The sequence below is a fragment of the Nematolebias whitei genome, chromosome 3 (assembly GCF_014905685.2).
Source record: "Nematolebias whitei isolate Nwh7 chromosome 3, NemWhi1, whole genome shotgun sequence".
Taxonomy (NCBI): domain Eukaryota; kingdom Metazoa; phylum Chordata; class Actinopteri; order Cyprinodontiformes; family Rivulidae; genus Nematolebias; species Nematolebias whitei.
Window position 1 is genome coordinate 20,416,431 of NC_056500.1, and position 22,826 is coordinate 20,439,256.

A 22,826-nucleotide genomic window follows, 5' to 3' on the forward strand; every position below is an offset into this window, starting at 1 on the left:
TATAATATATATATACATGTATGTATATATGCGAACAGGCTCACCAACACACAGACATGAGCCAAAACCTAATCATTCACCTTTGCCTTTTCACCGCAGGTGGTAAGAGTAAAGGGGGAGGAGGGCATGAAATGAAGGGAGGGTAAAAAAAAAAAAAGTGTGTAACTTGAGTCTGATCAGGAACGTAGAGTGACGTAAGGAACCTACATATCATCTGGAGAACACACGCACAAATGAGGAGCCAATAGGAACCACAGACATACGTATGCAACAACCCAAAGTGGTGGTGGTGGTGTTTGTGGAGAGGTACAAACACAGTCGGAACTGATCTGCACTGACAATACAATATATTCAAAGCTCAAGTGGGATCACAAAGAAGTAACAGGATATAAAAGTGACAAACAAGAAAAACTAAAATAATTAATATATTTCAGTGGGTATTTAACATAATATGAACCTGAATATTATTTTTCTGTATTAATTAAATGCACAGTTCTGAGATTCAAAGATGAGACAGGCAAAATCTGGCACACGTGTAATAAACACTTAAGAATGGACAATAATAAAAAACCCTCCATGGCCCACTCTCATGCCCTGGACCACCCAGATATAGTGTTTTTTGTTCTCATGGAATGTGCAAGATCTTTTAATTACAATAATAACCCAATCAGCCACTAATGAGCTCGAGTAGGTTGGTGGGGGGAAAGCAGGATCTTGACTAGAACGTACTGTACCACACTGTCGTTCTGTAGACCTCTGCAAATGTGGGCCATCGGCCCGCCTTCCCAGTCTGTTTGACACTTAATTTGGCACCAGGAATGAAGAGGAGGAGGAGGAGAGGGGTGAGTACATGGGCGTCAGACAAATGGAGGCAAGGAACAGTGTTCCAAGTACAAGAAATTTGTAGAGATACATCCACTTGACTGCATTATTTCCCACTTTCTACGAAGTGAAGAAGTACACCATAAAATTAAAATGTGGCAACTTGTCTCTGGTGCAGCATCTTCTGAAATACTAACATTTTCCCCTCCCCTGGGCAAATGGGATTTTATCCAAAAAGCAAAAGCTGGATGAATATGGGTGCAGGTTTAGATGTTTCCTGGTTTATGCTCCTGCAGAAGGAGCCCATGCTGGAGAAACTATTCAGTCAGAATGTTAACAGAAAACACCAGTTCCTTCCCTCTCATTTCACTGCTTTTTATAGCTCATATAACAGGTTCAGTGGCTTTCATTCATTATTACTTGCTGTTTGTAAAACGTATGATAGTAAAACTTCTAATTGCTGTAATGCTATTTTATTACTCTAAAGTGACTGTCAGAAGCTATTTTTTTTCTCACTTGTCTCTGTAACACACACATCTGCCTCCTCAATTTGCAGTGTAAGCGAGTTCAGCTCAGGAATGACTTGTGCACGACTGGTGTTGGTGAGGTCGTACCTATGTTAACTATCGACTGCCGAATCTGCTGCTCAGCGAGCGCTCACAGCTGAAACCTCAGTTATAGTGTAGCTACAGTTTCAGATAGATTTTTCTCTTATTTTTAGAGTTGCATGCCCTGCATAGAATTTAATATGTATCAACTCATGATAGTCGGCTGGCAAGGATAAAGTGTAGTATAAAAGCAGTTTTAGAAGGTGAGAGTGGAGCCCCCTATGGATGGCAAAGAGCTTTTCACTGTAGCTTTGCATGAAATCAGACCTATCCAACATGTAACCAGGTGGCGGCTAACTATGGACTGTGAGAAGTTTCCTCTCTCCCTGACTGATGAGGTTATCTGCCAATAATAGATTTGTCAACAGTTCAGTTGCGGAACAAACCCTGGGAGACAGGACATGCAGCTCTGATGCCAAGTGGACTGCCAGTGGAAACATTTTGTTTGTTAAAAGTGGAAAGTAGTGAAAAGTGACGCCAGCTCCCTGCACACCTACCGCCAAAAATGACGCTGAGAAATTGCATGAAAGGCATTTTGATTTAACATGTGTTGACATGTAGCTCCAAAACAAAGAGGTGAGATCCAGAATAACAGTACATGAGCCAAGAAAAGGTAAAGAAGATGGCATTTCCAAAAGTATAAATTGGATCAAAGAGAACTGGTAAAGTATAGATATTCCAAATATCTTAAAAAGCAGCCAAAACCAAGCGATGTTAAAAGTGCTTCTATTAATTGATTTGACTTGTACCTCCATTTTTAAAGACTTCGGATAAAGGTGGAATAGGGGTGTGGAGGGTCTCACCAAAAAGCAGGTGTGTGGGTTAAAGCACCTGTTCCTTCACTGCCTTAGCTTCTCATTGAGGAGCGTGGCAAACTGAGCCGGTCCAGCCTATTTATAACAACACTGGGTCCGGTTACAAATAAGGCAAAGAGCCAGATTGTAGCAGATTGTAGCAGCTAGAAAAGAGCAACATGTAAGCTCGGTGCTGTTAGTGGCTCGCAAAGAGAGAGAGAGATGGGAGGGAGGGATGTGGGGCGAGTGGAGGAGGCACATTAACTGGCAGAAGCGAAACATAAACAGGAGAGAAAAAGTTAAGGTAAATTCAAAGTGAGGTGCTACTGAGACTTGTTTTAGAAAAAAAACAAAAACACAGCGAGCCAAGTTTGACCTTCAACACAAGGATGGGAAGGAGGTTAAAGACAGATCTGTGAGAAACACCCTAAACAACTAAGAAACAACTAAATGTCATAAAGACTAGAAAAGTTGTGTCATTTTCTGCCACGTTCATTTTAGATTGTTAGAATGATTAAATCCGACTGCTGCTTTGACATTGAAATGAAAATGGTAGGTGGGTGTTCGGAAACAAAGGGATTGAATTGTGTTGTTTATACGGTCACCAGACTTAACATGATGAACTGTGTTGTGAACCAAAACTGATGCCACAAATCCCCAAACACTGTGCACATTGGTCTCTTTCCAACTGGTTGTCCACCTCCTGATTTTTGTAACCTACCCCAAGTTGGTGAACTGGTACCAAACAAAACTTTACAACCATCAAGACTCTGCAAGCAAGCTTGTTTCTACTGGCATCTGTAGAACAGAAGAAAACCCAAGAAATCATAACTGAAACTTTTGCAAAAACTTTGGAAACTTCTTAAAAGTGAAGATGATGAGTGGAGTGCCTCGACTGCATCTTGGTGACATTTGAATTAGAAATGTGGCTTCAGTAATGAGCACTTTAGGGTCCACCAGTTGACATCACGACTCAAAGGGGCAGTTTTGGCCAGCAGTGAGAGTGGTCTCAAATAAAGGGCTGATGTTTATGCAGAAGTAATTGCTTACATCCAGGGTAAATGTTTTTCTCCCAAACTGTCTAGGTCTAAGTAAAGTCAAGTGTTTGGTTCTTTTAACTTGTTAGCAAAAGAAAAAAGAAGAAAATTAAAAACACACACACAAAAAAAACTTTTTAAAAATAGCCCTTTTGCTGCCCAGCTCCTATTTTTGCCTTCTACTTGGTCATTTTAAAGAGTGACTGATCAAGTCAGTGCATTTTAGTTTATTTCACCCACCATTTAAAACAAATCAATCTCCTCACTAAAAAATAATATAAAGCTGTAAATAAACAAGGTCAAAATGGGAAGAGATGTGCTTCAAACAAAGAATTAAATAAATAAAAAAGCATGAAACCAGAACAGGTAATCAACTGCAGGCTAGACTGTCCTGAGGATACAAAACAAGATACAGACAGAAAGATACAGTCTCACACAGTGAGTAATCAAAAAAACATCTGTCCTCCTTTTCATCTTTCCACATAAATGAGCGGAGCACGGTGCATCAACGGAGTGTGGCGAGCGTTGGCCTGAGAGCGAGGTGGCTGGAACTCTGTTACCCTAGTTGACTTGAAGCCGCACAGCAGCAGCTGCAGGGACTGGCCACAAACCAGAGCTACACATGCAGCTGCAGGAGCTACGCCTTCCCCAACGGCTCCGCCAAATCTGCTTCTTCTATCTGCTCAGTATGGCTTCCTTTCTTCATTTTCTTTGTGCTTCAGAGACCTTCATGTTGCTACGTTCCCAATCCCAACCTGCTAAAATTAAGATAAGAACTATTCTAGGCATACTTCCCTTCCCTTTGTTTTCCACATTATGGCTTTATTATGTCTAGAGGTGGCATTTCTGGATAAGCGAGCTCATCGTATGCATGACAAATCTTACAGAGTGATCCAACAGAACCAAAATTTCACTGGGAAAACAGAACTTAACTTGAACTGTCTAGAAACATTTTGGCTGAGATTGCTTCCTGCATAAATGTGTGTGGCAGCAGAAAAGATCAAAACAGTTAAGAAATGCGAGTATGGAAAAGCAGGGGAGGGAAAAAGAAGAGATCGGGCTGAATTTCTGGGGAGAAATGCAGGCGCAAACAGCGGAACGGAAGTTGAGGGAATGGGAGAGCTGAGGGTCAGGTCAGTTTAATGGCCCGTTTGTCTGCACTGTGAGACCACCAGCTCTCACTGGCAGCCACACACTGAAAACCACACACACACACACACACACACACACACACACACACACACAAACGTCCTGCCTCTCTTTTCATTTCTTTCCATATCTCTCCCTCCTTTTACCTTTCCACTGCTCGAGTCTCTGTCTGCAATTTCAGCGGCTCCGTCTAAAACACGTTACCAATCAAAAGAAACCTTTTTTTTGAAGCAGCAGTGTGAGTATAATCAATAAAAACTAGGTTTGATAAAGATCAGACCCTCTAGAAATTAAAAAAAATAAACTGCAGAAATTCTTAAAGGGTTCTAATTTGTGCTCTGTGCCTGTTGGTTTATAACGTACAGCATATCATGAAACAGCCAGGACAAACTGCTGACGTTAACATGAAGGAGGCTCCTGGCCATTAAAAAACAATAAATGTTATATCTGTCAGACATGTCCCTGGAGTGGAAGCTCTGTGGTCACAACAGTACAGTAAAATGACCTCCATTCATAGTACTGTCATTTAACAGCAAGGCATGCATGACTCATCGTGGGCCTTCTTTTACCTTAACAGATTTATAGTCACATGACGTGAACTCTCTTCTCCACGCTTCGACATTATTCCACCATTGTGTTTTCAGGTTCCTCCTTTTCTTGAACAAAACACGCAAACTAAATCTTCATTCTTGAAAATACAAATTTTCACAACATAAACAGTTTCAGTTGTTCTCGTGAATTTGCATATACACTACACCCATCTATATAACATCAATGCAGAAGATGTAAACTTATAATCATGTAATAAAGGATCCTCTCACTAACCGCTCAGTGCAAACATTCTAGATCTGATTTTGTAACATATTAGGCTTGATCTTGTTTACATGTAATCTGAAATATGTCACAGAGTTCAGAGTCTCTAATTCTTCTGTGTGAATATTATTTTTATGGCCCCACTGTGGGACTTTGGTCTTTGCCAGTGCTTTTTAAGCCCTTTTATTTAATCGGCCTCTACAGTCACAGAATTGTAATTAATGAGTTGTTTTGTGTCCAAGATGTTCAGTCTTTATTGTCTAAAGTTTCAAACATTGGTGTGTCATATATTTAATTAAATGAAGGAACTTAGCAGATTTATAACAATGTTTGCACCCAACATGTTTTAGTGTGTGTAAATGGACACTTTTAACTTGAGATTTCCAGGGATTGTATGTATTTTTTCCCTTAACTAATATATTATATTCACTGATGATTAGCTGTTCTTTTGTGAGTCAGACAGATTTCTCACGCTGGTCTCTTGACCACAGTGAGGAAAGATGTGCAATGTAGTGGGAACAAGTGCAAAAGGACAAAGGGCACTTCATGTAACCCTTTTTCAGGTGTGATGGGTGGTTCCCATCTCCATCTGCTGAGAAGCTGGAGTAGGAGTGTGTGTGCTGTAGTGGAGGTATGACCTTAGAGTGGAAACATGGCATTTTGCTGGAGGTGAGGAACACTGCAGACACAGTTAGTAAACAACTAATGCAAAATTGATGAGTAATTCACTCATTCCAGCACATGACAGAATACAGTGAAACATATCCAGTTTTTACCATTTATCTTGTGACTCACCTGATGTCTGTCATGGCCGAAGAGGCAGAATCTTACTGCAATCACTGAACTCTGTTTTGTTGATTACAGGTGGGAAAAACAATAGCTTGTTTACAACTGAAGCTCACTTTTAGGTTATGAAAGGGAAATCTAGAAGATCACATGCTTGCTATTAAATAACAGAAAAATGAGTTGTTTTCTACACGTATACAAAACAAACATGTATGCATGTTTCCTGACACCGCACACATAAATACATATGAAACAAATGTTTCTAAGCAAGGGGGGAAAAAGGGGAAAGTGCCACAGCCTGCTGTTAGTATAGTTCGCCCCGCCACCCGGCAAACACACACGCCTAGTCACTGAACGCATCACGTGTACAAGTGCTCATAAAGGAACACTCAAACACACACAATCAGTACACACTTAAATCGGAGAGGGCCACATGACCATGTTCTGTTGTTTACGATGTGCAGGTGGGACATGTTTAGCATCACTTAGATCCGACTCGAGCAACCGGGCTTAATGAGTGCAGATGGAAAAAAAAAACAGGAGAGCAGCGAGGTGTCGAATGCACGGCATTCACACATTTAACAGGTCTGAAAGGAGGAGGCTTTCCCACACCATGAAGACCAGATTAGCAGGTGTGCGCATATGTTTGTTTGTGGAAGAGGAGTCTGCAGGCTGTGCACATCTGCAGCACGAAAGAAAAACACATAAGTGCATGACAGTGAACCCTCTTACCCCTGAATGCAAAAAAAAACACAAAGGGAGGCGGGAGTACAAAAAGAGAAGCATCAGCCCCACTCTCACTCTTCATTCTTCTAACAGACAGAACATTTTTGCTAACTAAAAAATGTAAAAGCAAAACAAAAGGTCCTACTATCAAACATGAAAAGATCAAATTTATAAAGTTCCTTCAAAACATCATTTTGCCACAACTAACAAGACGCGAAACGTAAGATCGGTCCGCCCACACGGAAATGTAACCCAGGGTGAAATAACGTCCGACAAACAAGATAACTGTACTGGTGGAGGTAGTGAAGCTCATAGCATTACCTGAGGCATTTTTGTCTCATCAGCTAACATTAAGGCAAATTAAAAATTCTAATATATTAATAACCTAAAATCGTTACTGCAGTAGATGTTTTCATGCAGCAGAGCGACACAATGCAATAATTTACAGTGAAATTCAGTATGTAGGAGCAAATTTTACATTACACAACCTATTAAATGCTTTGTGCATCAAACAAAGACCAGAGTTTCACCTTCCATATACAAGCAGGGCGCCCCGCCCGGTCAACAGAACTGAACACCCTGCCTACCGATCCCGTCGACAACTGCCAGCCCTGATGTAGCGCTAAGCTAGTGGCGCCGGCGCGCAATACAGATGTGATAACTAAAAAGCTACAGAGGCAGCGCTCCGTTTCCCTCATGCTGAGTGGTCTCCCAACACCCCACCCTCTAAACGTGCATGTCTGAAATGCATGCTCTCCACCTGATCATTAACAATATTTTCTAATGATTTTTCACAAAATCCCTATGACTGCAAAGTGTTCGTAACGCAAATTCATGGCAATATTGTCAGAGGAAAAGGGGGTGCAGCTCCCGCAGGTAAGGGGTGTTTCACTTCGGGACAAATTGCTATCGCTGTTCGGTCATTTGCTGATGAGCCTACTGGATTGATCGACGGGTTGTGTCACATCTGTTGTATCACTGTGACTCTTCCATTTTATTTTTGAAAACTTTAATAAAAGTTTTTTTCTTTTATGTAAGAAGATTAAACTCTTGGTCCTAACACCAATATATCATTCAACTCATTCATACTTTTCCAGCATTGCAATGTTTTAGCAAAAAAGTAAAGACATTTTTTGTCCTTTTTCATTTTAAACTAAAATAATAGTTGTTATGAAGCTTGTTTTTGTTCTAGCAGATATTTAGCCTCTCTTTACATTGTTTATCACCAAATAGTTTGCCAATTAGGAAGAGTTAGGAGAAAATCAGTTTTTCACATTTTCAATGGAATGCAGCTGAGCCATAAGAAGGACCTAAGCCCTATGATGTGTAAACAACTTTTTTAGTTAATTCTTCACCTGGAGCCAACTTTTTATTATTTTATTATAACTGGAATCCATTAGTTCCTTGGCTTGGAGATCAAAATTACACCACAGTTTGGGTCCATGCATGTTTGTGTGTTGGTAATTAACTGCTAAGATACTCACTGGGCTGAGTGTCAAACAGCCACCTCTCAGTCATATGACAGTTCTCAAAATAAATTTAACCCATCAGGTTTAGTACAACACACACATGCACCCAGTGCCCTCTCCCACTCATACACACGATACAGATACAAAGAAGGCATCTGTTGCTTCACACCAAGTTGTGCACATAAAGTGGTATGTGAAAAATGTGGATATCCTCTGAACTTGGGCGCAGCTGGTGAAGCAATAAAAGTTTGATTCTCATGAAAAGTAAACCTTGTTCTCATCCAACAACCTTATTTCTATTAAACAAATTAACAGTACTAATGAAAAGCACAAAAACTATCAGTGTTCAGACATCATGGCACAGCTAGTAAACAAAAACCTTTTATCTGAGTTTTGCTGTACACAACTGGATATTTTGGTACTATTTTATTACAATTCAATTCCAGAACATGTACATATGTATACATTGCTTTGGTATACTAATTAAGAAATGGTTTATTTGCAGTCACTTTTGAAATTCAAACTCACATTTATACCTTTGTCAATAGGTCAGGAGCAGTCTAAAAGGAAACACTGAAACTGGGAGAGGATCAGTGTTGGACAAAGATGGACATGCTAACTGCCTTACATGCTAACTTGTTTGGGCCAGTGTTTACATTTAATCTTGCCTCTTGAGGGCTCCTCTGGCACGTCGTCGTATTTTAGAACAGGAGTGACGTACTGACGATAAAAACAAACTCGGGTATCAATCAAGATTCTCAGTCATCCAGGACATGACATATTAAATGAACAAAAATGAAGCAAGTGAACTTTTGTTCTGTAGCTGAAGACATGCAGAGTTCCCAAGATTTAAACTGCACGAGGTTGGCATCATAGTTATCAATACTTTGATTGATCTGCTTATCCCTACCTCACACTAAAGTAATTAAATAAGCTTCTAAACACACACTAGACCATTTACAATTAGGAGTAAAGCTGCAATATGAAGGCGATGATCTAGTTTGCAACTGATTAAACAGAAAACAGGCATGGCAAGCAATGATGTCATTTAAATGTACTTGTTCTGACGGATTATATAATTTGAACTATGTTTACAAATTAATTCAATGTTATACAAATTGCATACGAACATATTTTTGCCTTTAAATGCATGATAGCATAATAAATTTCAATAAAGTTGGAGCTGAGGCAACTTAAGAGTTGTTTTTTCAAACGTTTTCTTACCAAGAATCATGACTGAGAAGTGGCAAATCACATTACATGCATTTCTAAGAAATACATCTACAGTGTTCCTGTTACAGCAACCTCTAATCTGTTAGACACTCAGGTCTAAGTATCTGCAGAAACCCTTTTTCCCCTTTCGATCAATTTAGCAATAATTTGTTTGGTGTTCTAAAATGAATTACCGGTTGTTTGGAAAAGGACAAACACTTCTGCTTTGCAATGTGTCATTTTTCACCTCATTCACTGCACTGCCTTCGTGAATCCTGACATCTCATAATGCAAATTGTCTGTTTGATGAGTTGGATTGGTGGTGGGTCAAAGGGCCATGTGGAGTGATTAAAAAAAAAAAAAGAGCGAGAGAGCCTGAGCAGACCTCTCAGTTTTCATGGCTACATCATCTGGTTAAGACAAAAAAAATGACCAGAGGTGGGCCAGTCAGGAGCTGAGAGATGAGATCCTGTACAAAGGCGGGCCACACACACGTACGCACACACGGAGGGCCACTTCAAAGACATTCCACAAGATGCAGAGCATTGTCGGAAAATGCCAATGTGCACTTCAGTGAAGAGTGCCTAAGAGAATCCCAAAGGGCTGGGAACACTCAAACAAACGGAGGGCAGCTCTGTTCGCCCTGATTTCAGAACTCCACATGTTGCAGAACAACTATCCAACCAATCATCCTGAATAAATCTAACAGGGACATTTCACTCACATTGCCTGAGTGCAACTTTTGTAAGGCAAACTGTGCAACAAAAGCAGGTAAAATAAAAAGTCCATATAGTGGAATAAACATGGAAACACACAACACAGTGCATACAGAGCTGTGCTTACAAGCTTGAGAAACAAGGGGGAGAAGGCTCATCGTTGCACAACTTGTTTTGCAGGAGTAAGAAAGACCAAGACACAACTCAGTGGGCTGCTTTAGAAAACTATGCACTGATAACAATGACTATAGCTGTCCAATCCCATCAACAACCTGTAAGACACTTTAGTCTGTTTTCTGGAGGGCAGTCAGCAGATCACAGCTGCTGAAGTGCACGTAAGTGCTGCCTGTGGATACAGAGTGACATATTTTAAATATTTTGGTTGTTTTCCCCACCCCCGTATTTGCTGCAAACATCTCAAGTTCTAAATATGGTCACTTCCCAGAGTCCTCATGAACAGCCAATAACATGTACCGCACTTCCCGAGAGAGACACAGCGCAAGAGAAAGGATAGGGGGGGGGGGGGCGAAGGAAGGAGGGCTACCAGCAGTTAGGTCTCAAAAGACCCCCTTTCAGGGGCCTCTTTTCTGTCTGCATATATGACCCATGTAAAGCAGCCAGATCACTTCCTCTTAACCTGGCCACTGGGAGCCTCTCAAGATACTAAATGGAAGGCAAGAATAGGCGAACAGTATCAGCACCAGGACGTTCAGTACGGTAATTTGTCACTTTGGGTCATTTCAAACTTGTCTACCTGCTTGTTCACTTGCCCTGAAGTGAGCTCATCATGCGCTGAACCCTTGGCTGCCTTGTGCAACACATCCTCCACAACACTGACAACAAATCCCACAAGGAGACATGTAGGCCAAAGGTTAAACCTCTGACAAAAAGAGGAAAATCTGCAATAATTTCATTTGGAACATTTCACGTCCGTCAAGTTGAACGATGAGTTTGTTTAAAACTCATGTGTGAAGACGAACTACACTTGTGGAGCTTTACTTAGTCAAATTAACAATTTTCATAAAACAGTGTTTCTTTAGGTCTATTTCTCAGTCTTTTAAATTATAACTTGAAGAGTATCTAAATTGGGGAGAACTGAAAATTTTTCATTTTGTTGGATAAACTATATGTTGAAATGTAGCGATCAACCAATGTACTAATTTAAATAAATACACGTTCAAGAGCCTTAGAAGAAATTGCACACTTAAAAATATATTTAAACTTAAAATACTTAAAATTTTGCCTTATACTTAAAAGGTACTGCTTAAAAAACTAAATTGTGGGCTACAATGAGCTGGTTGTAGCAGCTGCTGTTGCATCTTTATTTTCCAACTTAGTAATTTATTAAACGTGCACAGGCACAAGCGACTGCATTTCTTTCTTTTTTTTAAAGTGGCTAATATCGGCTGATTAAAACAGGTCCCTCTTTAGAGAGTCTGAGTTTATTTGTCATACGCACCCCGTGTGGTACATGTGGTGGAACAAAATTGTGTACACAGGGTCCCAGTTACATCCAACAAAAGTATAAATTGTAAAAGAAAAACAGTAATAAGATCTAAGACATGAACTAAGAAAATAGTTAAATTAAAAAATACGCTAAGCACTAGTACAAAACCAATACGCCAAACAGCAGCACCAACTAATAATAAATATATACTTAATAAACTAGGTATGGTAGTATCACTGGTTCAAGCGAGTACGCATCTGTCTCAGATTCCAACGATAAAAAGTCACACATATCCATTCAGTATAAACTTTTTCTACATTCTGAGCAACTTTCATGACAATTGGTTGACCCAAAAGTTGTTTTTGAAGCCTCATATGGGAATCATCTGATTGGATCATTAAGAAACATTTGCATCTTTTTTATTCCACTAAAATTGCACGACTACCTTTGTTCTCAACCAATTTTAACTACGACCTTGTTGTTTTTTATAGCTACATGCAATAAAATTAGTTTAATACAATTTGGGAACTTAATTTATTTATTGGTCACATGCCTAATGAAAGCAATAATAGCAGTCAAATAGCCATTATGGCTTTATGTCTTTTTCCTTATGATTTTCTTTAAAGGTGATGAGTGTAAAGTTTTAAATTTCCCCCCATCCCGTTGATTACACTTTTTGGTAAAGAAGCTAAACTTTTTTGTAATATTTTTTTAATTGTCTTGCTCAATATTTCAGGTCCTCTGAACCTGACTCTACCTTGCTAAGATTCATCTACCTGGGTTATTGAGCTGGCATCAGGATGTCTTATAATAATATGTATATATATTTTACCTTTAAACTGCAACGTAATAAAAATATTCCTGACAAAATGTTTAGTACTGTATTGTAAACGAGTTACAAAAAACAACAAACATGGAAAGGATTCAAAAAGTGGCACAAGACGCTTAGATGGCCAAATAAGGGGTGACTCAAGACTTTTGCACAGTGCTGTAATTTTCCATGAAGTGAGAAATGTCGTTTGTGTTTATTGAAGTAAATCAAAACAGAAGACCAGTCTGCAATCAGTGCACCACCTGAAAACAACAGCAAAAAATAAAAAGATTTTAAAAAAACCGCTCATGTTATAAAACACGGAGTGGGATTATCATCATCTCTGGCTCTTAATCTCGCCAGCAGCTGAGGTGTTTACGCCTCGTTAAATCGCTAGTATCCGCACTCATTGATTTAAAAAAAACAACAACAAAAAAAACTCCGCGCTGCACGGATGTCCTCCCTAACGAGCAGCGTGAGTAAATCCTGCAGCTTTTCAGCGTCGGTGGATCATTTGTTTACATCCAGCAGCGCGTGTGCGTGTCGCCATGAGAGGCCTCTTTCCGCTCCCCGGGCCAATCCCGCTGTTCCCAGTTTAGGCTCGCCCGCCGCGGACCACCTCAGTCCAGCGGCAGCGACTAATCTGGCCCCACCGAGCAGCGCAGGCCGCATGAAACGTGCACGAGACTGCTTGTCCCGCGAGGGCGGAGGAAGTCTCTCCCCGCATAACCTAACGGATTACAATTACAACAGCTGAAATTACGAGCCGCGCAATTACAGCCGAACGACTCTGAGCATGCGCGGAAACGTCGACGAGAGTCTCGTGACACAAAAAAACAACAAATAATCGCACATTTTCAGAAGGATTTTTGACGTTTTCTTGTCTGAAAATTACTCAGCTGTTTCCTTGAATTGCAAAAGTCTAAATAATATTTTAAAATTAAGCTTGTCCAAAATTTAACCTTCTTTACGATGCTTGCTTTCACACAAATCACCAAAACAGACAGGTTTAAAAACACGCAGTCACAAAGCATTACTTTCATAACGAAAACATAAAGTAGTACTTACTTTCACCGGTAATTAGTCCGCAATGGCATATAACGCATGTGCAGATGATAAAAAACACCATTTGTGAACGCAGCGTCAACCGCCTCATCTTGGTCTGAAGTTGTGAACCCCCTATTAGATGTTGGAAAAAAATATCCAATCTTCAAATAAAAAGATTTCGGAGTCGGTATTAAAAAAAATAAAAAAAAGCAAATTTAAAAAGTCCCCTCAGAAAATATCCAGGCCACTAAATAACGTGATCCTGCGTGTGGCACAAATGCGTGGAAAAAACCTTCATTTCCCACGACAAGTGAAGGCAACAGTCCACGTTCATCTGAGTGATTGTGGTGCTCGGCTTTGAGGAGACAAACAGCTACCCCACATTAATAAAGCTCATGTAAGAGGTCCCCTGCTAAGGTCCATTATTGTATAATGCACATTTAAAAACAGACTGGATGTTTGTTTGTTTGTTGCGTTTGCACAGCCTTTAAAAAGTATTTTCTTCTGCTACTCCTGCAGACACGATCCGAAAGTGATCGCAAATAGGAACAGAGCTTTTTCTTCCCAAATTCTGCAATAGTCTGTCTCTTCTGATAAGCACAACCTTCCTTTTTTAAGACCGATGAGAAAAGTACATCCCAGGAAACTTCGCGGCAGGAAAAACGTGCAGCTCCTCTCCCTCCTCAAAAAAAAGAAAAGAAAGAAAGAAACACTCCGACCTTCCTCTGAACTCCTTCACCCCCGCTGGCTGACCACCACCACGCCGCAAACGAATCAACTCCTCATTGGGCAAACGGGTGAAGGAAAGCAAACGTTATCTCCTCCTCTGACACGTTAAGAGGGGGTGAAAATAATGAAAATAACGTAGAAAAACGTCAGAGTTTCTGTGACGCGAGGAGTCTCGAGGTAGTCGGCGCGCGCGCCGCCCGTTGCTTCCCTCAGATTAGCTGCTGATGAGAGCGGCTAACGCTAGCAGGCTAATCCAAAACAAACGAGGTTTCAGAGTTTAAATAATAAACTACACTAAAACACGCAAACAAAGCAAGTATCTCGTCTTTCGACAGCTACAAAAATATGAGGTAAAGAAACGCAAGAAGACTTAAATATAAAAAAGACGAGTCTAGTGTTTAAAAAAAAAAAAAAACAACTTGTATCCCCGCTCCGTTCCGTCTCCTTTTCTGCGAGTCTCTCCAGCAGTAAACAAGTCCTGCCAGTCGCCTCAGCTGGGCCACACACGGTCTGCGGGAAAACACGGCGCTCCCTGCCGCGGCTAATCCTGCACTGGATCCGGACTGCCTTTCCGGTGAGAAACGCCTTTTAACACAGGAAACCTAGAAATTGTGGTAAATAGATGAGAGAAGGGGAGAAAACCAGGGAAATTGGCTGATATGATCTATTTTAATTGTGCTCACATTAGCCTAATAGAATCACAAATTAACCACTCTGAGGGATGCAGATGTTTTAAAGTCGTGTTTATTATCATTCATTCATTCATTCAACATTTATTTAGACAGGTTAATCCCACTGAGCCTCGGGGACTCATTTACAAGAGAGACCTGATTTCTTTAACAAAGAGTGATGGCAACAGTGGGTAACAATGACAACAATAGACAATCATTTAAAAAAAAAAAAGCACACATTTATTATTATTATTATTTTTTTTTTACAAATTAAAATAAAATGGCAGCCAAAAGGACAGTCAAAAAGAAAAAAGTAGCGGCAAAAACAGCTAGATTATAAGGTGGTGTAGAAAATTAAAAACAGGAACATGTCTGCATTGGTTTTTGCCAGGAACTTAATAGATGTTTAAAGCCACTTAGAGAGGTCAAGGTCGAGAGCTTCGGATCTTTTTGCAAGATATTCCAGGAAACGGGAATTATCAGGAATGATCAAACTGGGATATAAATTTTCTGCAGAAATTTTTCACACCAATCCAGTTCAGACTGGTTTTTATTATGTCTATCAAAATAGAGCAGGTGCTTTTCTCATTTGAGAAGCTGAATTACTTGAAGGAAGTTAGATTAAAACATAATAAAATCCAGGTTTTGGTTTGTTAGATTTTTTTTTATATTCTTTTGTTGAAACAACAAATTGCTTTGTTTTATGCTTTCTTTCTTTTTTTGAATAAATTTCTTCTTAAATACCTTTATTGAATAAAATAAGTCCTGACTGGACTTTTGGACCACAGGGTTATGGTTAGTCGGGGTTTCTAACCCTCAATTGACCTCCTTCATACCATTATGAATGATGACCTTTGACCTAGATTATTTCTTCGTCACAACAAATGTCCCATTTGGATTAATCAAGATGGTTTTGAAGTTTGCCTCTGCTTTGACACAGAGGTGTTTTACCATCCTGTTTATGTTTGAATCTTCATATTCGAGGTTTTACTTTCAGGTGTGGTCAAAGTCTCCTCACTGTCGGTGGTTTCTGAGATGTTTTCGACTAACTTGAACAACAGAATCGTGTTTTTATTGGTGTTTTTATGATTGTCAGTTCAATCACAGACATTTAGTGTAGGATCTCAGTCTTGTCCCTTAAACATTAAGATTTTGTTTTTATTGCATGCCACAAAAGGTAGTTGTGTTCTTTGTTTGTGCTTTTGAGTCTTTGTTTGTTTGTTTGTAGTGTTAGCAAAATAAAAATTAGAACAGTGAACAGAATGAACGTCTCAGAAAGTACCGTATTTTCCGGCTTATAAGTCACAGGTTTTTTTTGCATAGATTTGTCAGTCTTGCAACTTATATGCATAAGCAACTTATATACGTTGTTTTTCCTTATTCATAACACAATTTTTGACTGACGCTTTAAATTTCGAAGAACTGCAACAGCAAGTCCTCCCGTGTGCGTTCACTTTACTCAGCTGGTGCAGATGGAGGAACACTGGAGAGCTGGCGGCTCCGGCCGCGATGAATGGATGGATGGATGAATGGATGGATGGATGGATGGAAGGCACCGCCCAAGCGAAATTAAGCTGTTTTTACCAGTAAAGTGCATTTACTAAAGAAAAGTTAAACTGAGACACACCTTTGCTATAATGTCGAGCAAACAAATAATTGTTTTTAAGTGTTAATCTTGTTAAATTTCTAAGAACTGCAACAGCGAGTCCTCCTGTGCGCACTCACTTCACTTCAGGTCTCTCTTGTAAATGAGTCCCCGAGGCTCAATGGGATTAACCTGTCTAAATAAAGGTTGAATAAAAACTTAGCTGGTGCAGGCGGAGGAACGTTGGAGAGCTACTGACTCCAGCCACAATGGATGGATGGATGGATGGATGCATGGATGGATGCATGGATGGATGCATGGATGGATGGATGGCGCCGCACCACCCAGGTGAAATGAAGCTATTTTGACCATTAAATAAACACATAATAAATGTGACTTATACACCAAAGCGACTTTTATATGTTTTTTCCTCTTCATTTTGCATTTATTGACTGATGCAATTTATACTCCAGAGCAACTTATACACCAGAAAATACGGTAATCATTGGATGTACATTTACAACTGATTTACTTTTGTAATCTACCTAATTCAAGATGGCTGCCTTAGCTAATAACCGAAGCTGAGAGAAAAATGGCTACAACTCAATCATTGTTACAGGTATTTAGCTAAAATGTTGTGTGGTAGTAGATGAGAGTCCTTCCCAATACATACTTTATGTGCAAACAGAAGATCATGTAGGATTTTGCAACATTGTAAAAAAAATCGTACATAACGTAATTACAAGTTTTGATCAAAACGACTAACTTCTCGTCAGAGGGTGATCTCAGTTTGAAACTTCTCTTGAGGGTTGGAAGGTGATATGCATTACTTTAATAAATTATAGGTCTTTAGTTAAAGAAACTGTTATTAGCACACCTAAAATAAACAATTTATTGTTTGATGCGCTGTCTTCGTTGTTGTAAAAACTGTATGATTGGTCAATTTCCTGTTTTGATTTACATCTTACACATCAACTTAACTGTTTTGTAAAGAGGTTTGTAAAATTCTTCGCGTGTTTAATTCATCATAAAGAAAAAGACTTTTGTTTGGAGGACAAACATTTTTGAAACCAATACCATTTTTAAAAAAGCAGAAGATTTTTAAATCCGTGCCCTCAGGTGAAGCCACGAGGGAAGCAAACACTCACGAACAACCGACAAAAACGAAACGTGTTGATCTTTTAAACTGAACTGGGACTTCCAAACATTGTGCAACTTTTTCATGATCGTTTTGCATTTTCCATCTGATATTTTTGTTGTTACAGATCAGTCAGACTGTGGACTAAACAAAAACCGCCCTGTGTCATAAACGAGTGTAAACGCTCTTCCCCTGCAGCAGAGAGGAAAATACCTGCCTGCAGAAAGGTACACGCAGTTCTCTTTGATTTGCATGGCAAATATCCTCATAATAAAACCTGATGGATATTAAGAACAAACAAAGTCTGGAATGTTTTAATACTTACATAGGATAGCAAAGATATTTAGCTTCATATTAAAAAAACAAAACATTGTTTATCACATAAAGTCATGCCTGCTTATAAGTGCATGCTGCTCAGCTCAGAGCCTGTTGGGCAGGCTTGTTGTTAATCTGAGGAATGTTGTTGCCAGCGAACAGAGCAAATGAGGTTTTACTGAGATTAAATGTCACAGGTCTGAAGGACTAAGAGTTGTGGAATCTAGTCAAAACAGATCTCTTTGTCGTAGTCACGCCGTCTGACGCCAACAGAAGGCAAACACGCTCCTCTCCTCCTCCTTCCTCACATGTCCCACTTCCTGTCCGGTGCTCTTCATAACATGATCTTGAAGGTGTAGAGGTCAGTTTAATGGCTTTTTTATCCTAACACACCTAAAGCGCTGTTCCATGAGTGCATGCACGCAGCTCTGTTGTACTACGACTTCAGTTCAGTAGGTGGCACCAAAAATAACCAACAAATGCTTAGTCGTAATGTCAAACAAACAAAGGGATACAAGAATAAACAGTAAACATCAAACCTGTTGAGAATAAACAGGTTTGACTTTGACCAAAAAGACAAGTGGGGGGAGTTTAAATGAACATAATGTTGTTTTTCTTAACGTCATGGGGGGGGATGAATTGTTTAGACCAGGGGTTCTCAAACGTTTTGGGTTCGGGGACCCCTTACAGGGAAGAAAAAGTTTCAGAGACCCACTCATAATATTAATTATAATTATCAAGTTTGCATGAAACGCTAATGAATTTTTGAGACTGGAGTTGTTTTAAGACAGAAGCAATCCACTTTGGCCTGAGCCCCATTAGACTAGACTTGCTGTTAGCTTGCCAATCTGGTCAAAACTGAACTGTTTCTCCAAATTTTAGTAGGTGAACGAGGTACCTACAACAGGGTGGGAAATTTCCAGAAAGGGAATTATATTTGTATTAGGGGGTACAGATAATGAATTGGCAAACAGGTTAGAAATTCCCTCACGCCAATAAATAAATCAATCAATAAAACTAAACCGACAGTCCAAGAAATTATTGATTAATCTGCAACATGATTTATGTAAAACTACACACATACATTAAGTCAACAGTGAGTTCACAGTCCTTATAAAAACACCATTCAAGGTTTCCTGAGTTTCCTGAAATCCCCAGTGTTCCGGCCTTCAGGTCACTCGCTTCATTTTGCATTTAATGTAATAGGTCAGATATTTGGAAATAGGGTACTGTAGAAAAGTTATGAACAATAAATATCTTACCAAAAGGAAGAAGCAGGTAAAAGATAATAGATGGATGAATGGATGGATGGATGGACAGACGGACAGATGGACAGACAGGTGGATGAATGGATGGAAATTTCCCACATTTCATGCAAAATAAGATCCTGTTGTGGTAGTAAAGTCTGAGTTGACCTTCAGAAGAGTGTGGTGTTGTTTTTTTCACAACACAGACAAAAGAACAGTTGTTTACACTGCTGTACTTTTAAAGTTTACTAAGTTTGACTATTTTTTTCTCTCAAACTTCCCTCCTATGTGTATCCCTCCATCCCCAAAGAAATGTTTCTTTGTTTTGCGTGTCCTGATAACATGTTAGGGATAAACTGCGGAGTGAATTAGCTGTCAACATTGACATGCCAGTCATTTATTACAGATGGATCTATTTGCATCACCCTTCTGCCTCACATCGTGAATTTCTGCAACATTATTGTCTCACATACACGAAGAAGGCAGCATGCACGCCCTGCAGTCGCCTCAGCTGCAGCCTGGAAATAGAGGGATTAATACATTTGAATGGAGAGAATATCTTTCCATTGTCTTTATGGAAAGCTCAGTAATTATCTGCCCTGGGAGTCAGGAAGTCTGTGTGTGAGGCTGTCCACGGAGGGTATGGTGATGAGTTTAAAGACAAAACATTCCAGGATTATCCTCTTCATCCTCCTCCCTGTGTTGATTTGCTTAGTAGTGCTCTCTGTGGCTGCATTTCAAACCTCAAGGTGTCCATCTGAGCTTAATGTAATCACATATAAACCAGAGGATGCGCTTCCTCTTTTCTTCTTCTCAGAGCTGATGAATGTCTAATATTATGCCACAAAGCTTCTGTGGCATACAAATATGGTGTTAATAATAATTAATATAATAATAATAATAATAATAATAATAATAATAATTAATACTGTAACTTTCAGTCCTCAACAGAATGCGCTTCATCCAGGAGGCCAAAATGTTTAACAAAGATCTTGTGACATCAGTTAGCGCTCAGGGTATGTGATGGGACTGACTCTCAGCTACTACTACACCTAAATCTAGCTCAGAACCAGTCAGATTAACTGAGTCATATTGTCATTCTTTGTTGTTTGCTAAAGTCACAGCCGTGGCAGCCATCTTGAATCAGGCAGATTCTCAAAGTAAAACAAAAGAGTAACTCACACACAGATAAGCAACTACAAAACACACAAATAGACACATGATCGTGGATAAACTGAATAATCTTTTTACAATTTAAATGTGTCTGTGTCAAACAGACAGGAAGTTACTGTATTTCCTAAAATTTCAAATTGTGGATGAACTGAAACTTTTTTCTTTAAAGCAAATGTGACAGTCCATCCATCCATCCATCCATCCATCCATCCATCCATCCATCCATCCATTATCTTCCGATTTTTCCGAAGTCGGGTTGCGGGAGCAGCAGCTTGAGAAGGGAGGCCCAGACATCTCTCTCCGCAGCCACCTCTTCCAGCTCTTCTGGAAGGACTCCAAGATGTTCCCAGGCCAACCGAGAGACGTCTCTCCAATGTGTCCTGGGTCTCCTCCCAGTCGGACATGCCTGAAGCACCTCCCTAGGGAGGAGCCCAGGGAGCATCCTTACCAGATGCCTGAACCACCTCAACTGGCCCCTCTCGATGTGGAGGAACAGCGGTTCTACTCTGAGTCTCTCCCAGATAACTGAACTTCTCACCCTATCTCTAAGGGAGAGTTCATCTACACTGCGGAGGAAACTTATTTCAACCGACTGTATCCACAATCTCATTCGTTTGGTCACTACCCAGAGCTCATGACCATATGTGAGGGTAGGAACGTAGACCGACCAGTAAACAGAGAGCTTTGCCTTACAGCTCAGCTCTCCCATCACCAAAACGGACCGGTACAGAGTCCACAATACTGCAGATGCTGCACCTGTCTGTCTGTCAATCTCACGCTCCATTCTTCCCTCACTCATGAACAAAACCTCGAGATACTTGAACTCCTCCACTTGAGGAAGAACCTCACCCTCAACCTGAAGAGAGGAATCCACCATTTTCCGGTTGAGGACCATGACTTCAGATTTGGAGGTGCTGATTCTCATCTCAGCCGCTTCACACTCAGCTGTGAACTGCTGCAGTGAGAGTTGAAGATCACGGCACGATTGACGCCAACAGGACAACATCATCTGCAAAGAGCAGAGATGGAATCCTGAGGCCACCGAACCAGAATTCCTCCGCCAGCTGGCTGCACCGAGAAATTCTGTCCATAAAACTTATGAACAAAATCGGTGACACCGGGCAGCCCTGTAAGGGTCCAACTTACTACTGGCAATGCAAATCAAACTCTCGTACCGCTTGTATAGTTGAAATGCGGCAGTCATACTGTAAATAGTTTTAAATGCTGACATCGTAGATTCTCCAGGTTCCATGAAGATAAGACTGAACCGTACATCTTGGCAGTTTATTTTCAACAGCAAAGGTTTGACTTCCTCTTTGGGACAGCTCTTATCTTGTCATATGTCCTGAACTTTAGACCTCCTGTCTCCACCAGTGTTTTGTCCCTCCATGTGTGATACGTGTTCCTCCTGGTCTGTGTGGTTCAAGTCGTTCAGCTCTGCGTCATGCCATAGGGCCTTGGTTTCCCACACCTGAACCAAAACACATTTATCTATGAACAGATTAGAAGCCAAGGTCATATGTGTTGTCCTCTTCGTCCTGCTTTATCCCAAGCCAGAGCCCATCTTTTTCACTTCATCCCCCCTCTGCCTATATGTGAAATAAAATAGTCTTCTTTCTCACACTGATGGGGCCCACGAGGCAATGTCCAGGGTTAAAGGATTTGTTTTATCACTGATAAGACGCTGGAAAGGCACGCTTTATGTCAGACTTGAACCTGAGCACACTTCCTGAGAGGATGTGTCGCTGACAGCTTTATCCACAAATTGTAAGTGTGGCAACAAGAGCAACATGTTCAGCCGGAAAGGCTTAGTAAATATGCTGAACGGTCAAGGTTAGGCCAGAGTCACATATCTTAGGCAGCGAAGGCTCAGGAGGAAGAGGAGTTTTCAGGTCGGAGAAGATAAAGTGCAGTGCACAGCGTCAAAGTGTTGGTCTTGTGCTTCCTTTTGAGTTTACGTAAATGCTGTGTTTTTCTTGATTTATTTTGCACGTAAATGTGTTCAAAGACACAAAATGGATCAAATATTTTGGGATTACCTAAAAAAAAGTTACGTCACAGCAACTGAAGATCAGTAATGAGTAACAGAAGTGTGTTAACACATCAACTGAGTTACAAGTTCAACACCATTCATGTCAGGTTAGTTGATAATCTGAATTAGTTGTAGGTGTGTGTTTTTTTAGTCCACTTTATTAACTCTATGTGAAATCAGCAGCGAGACATCTCATGAGTGCAGATCAGAGCGAGGATCAAATTTCCCAGGATTACAGTACAGGAGCCTTACAGTGATTCTCTGTGCACCTTTTGAATGCATTTAGTAGGCTAAGGTTAGACCAGGTTACTATTACTACACTAAGCTGTCGTTCCTTTTTGATAAATCCTATAGTTAGAGTCACCTTGGGTTTTCTGATTGATATGCTGCTATAGGCTTAGATTGTCGGAGGATGAATTGACCACATTTCCTCACTCTGCTGCTGTCTTTATTTGCTCTACTCTACCTGTTTGTGTTTGTTATTATTTCTATCCTTTAC

At 40.2% G+C, this 22,826-nt stretch overlaps 1 protein-coding gene across 1 annotated transcript in view; it reads right to left on the reverse strand.

Annotated features, from left to right (window-relative positions):
* Positions 1–13,817, reverse strand: part of insrb (insulin receptor b) — a 92,642-nt gene extending 78,825 nt beyond the window's left edge. The window contains exon 1 of the mRNA XM_037698085.1: positions 13,459–13,817. Coding sequence (XP_037554013.1) covers positions 13,459–13,546 — 88 coding nt within the window. The 5' untranslated portion in view covers positions 13,547–13,817. The remainder of the gene's footprint in view (positions 1–13,458) is intronic.
* Positions 13,818–22,826: the final 9,009 nt, after the last annotated feature.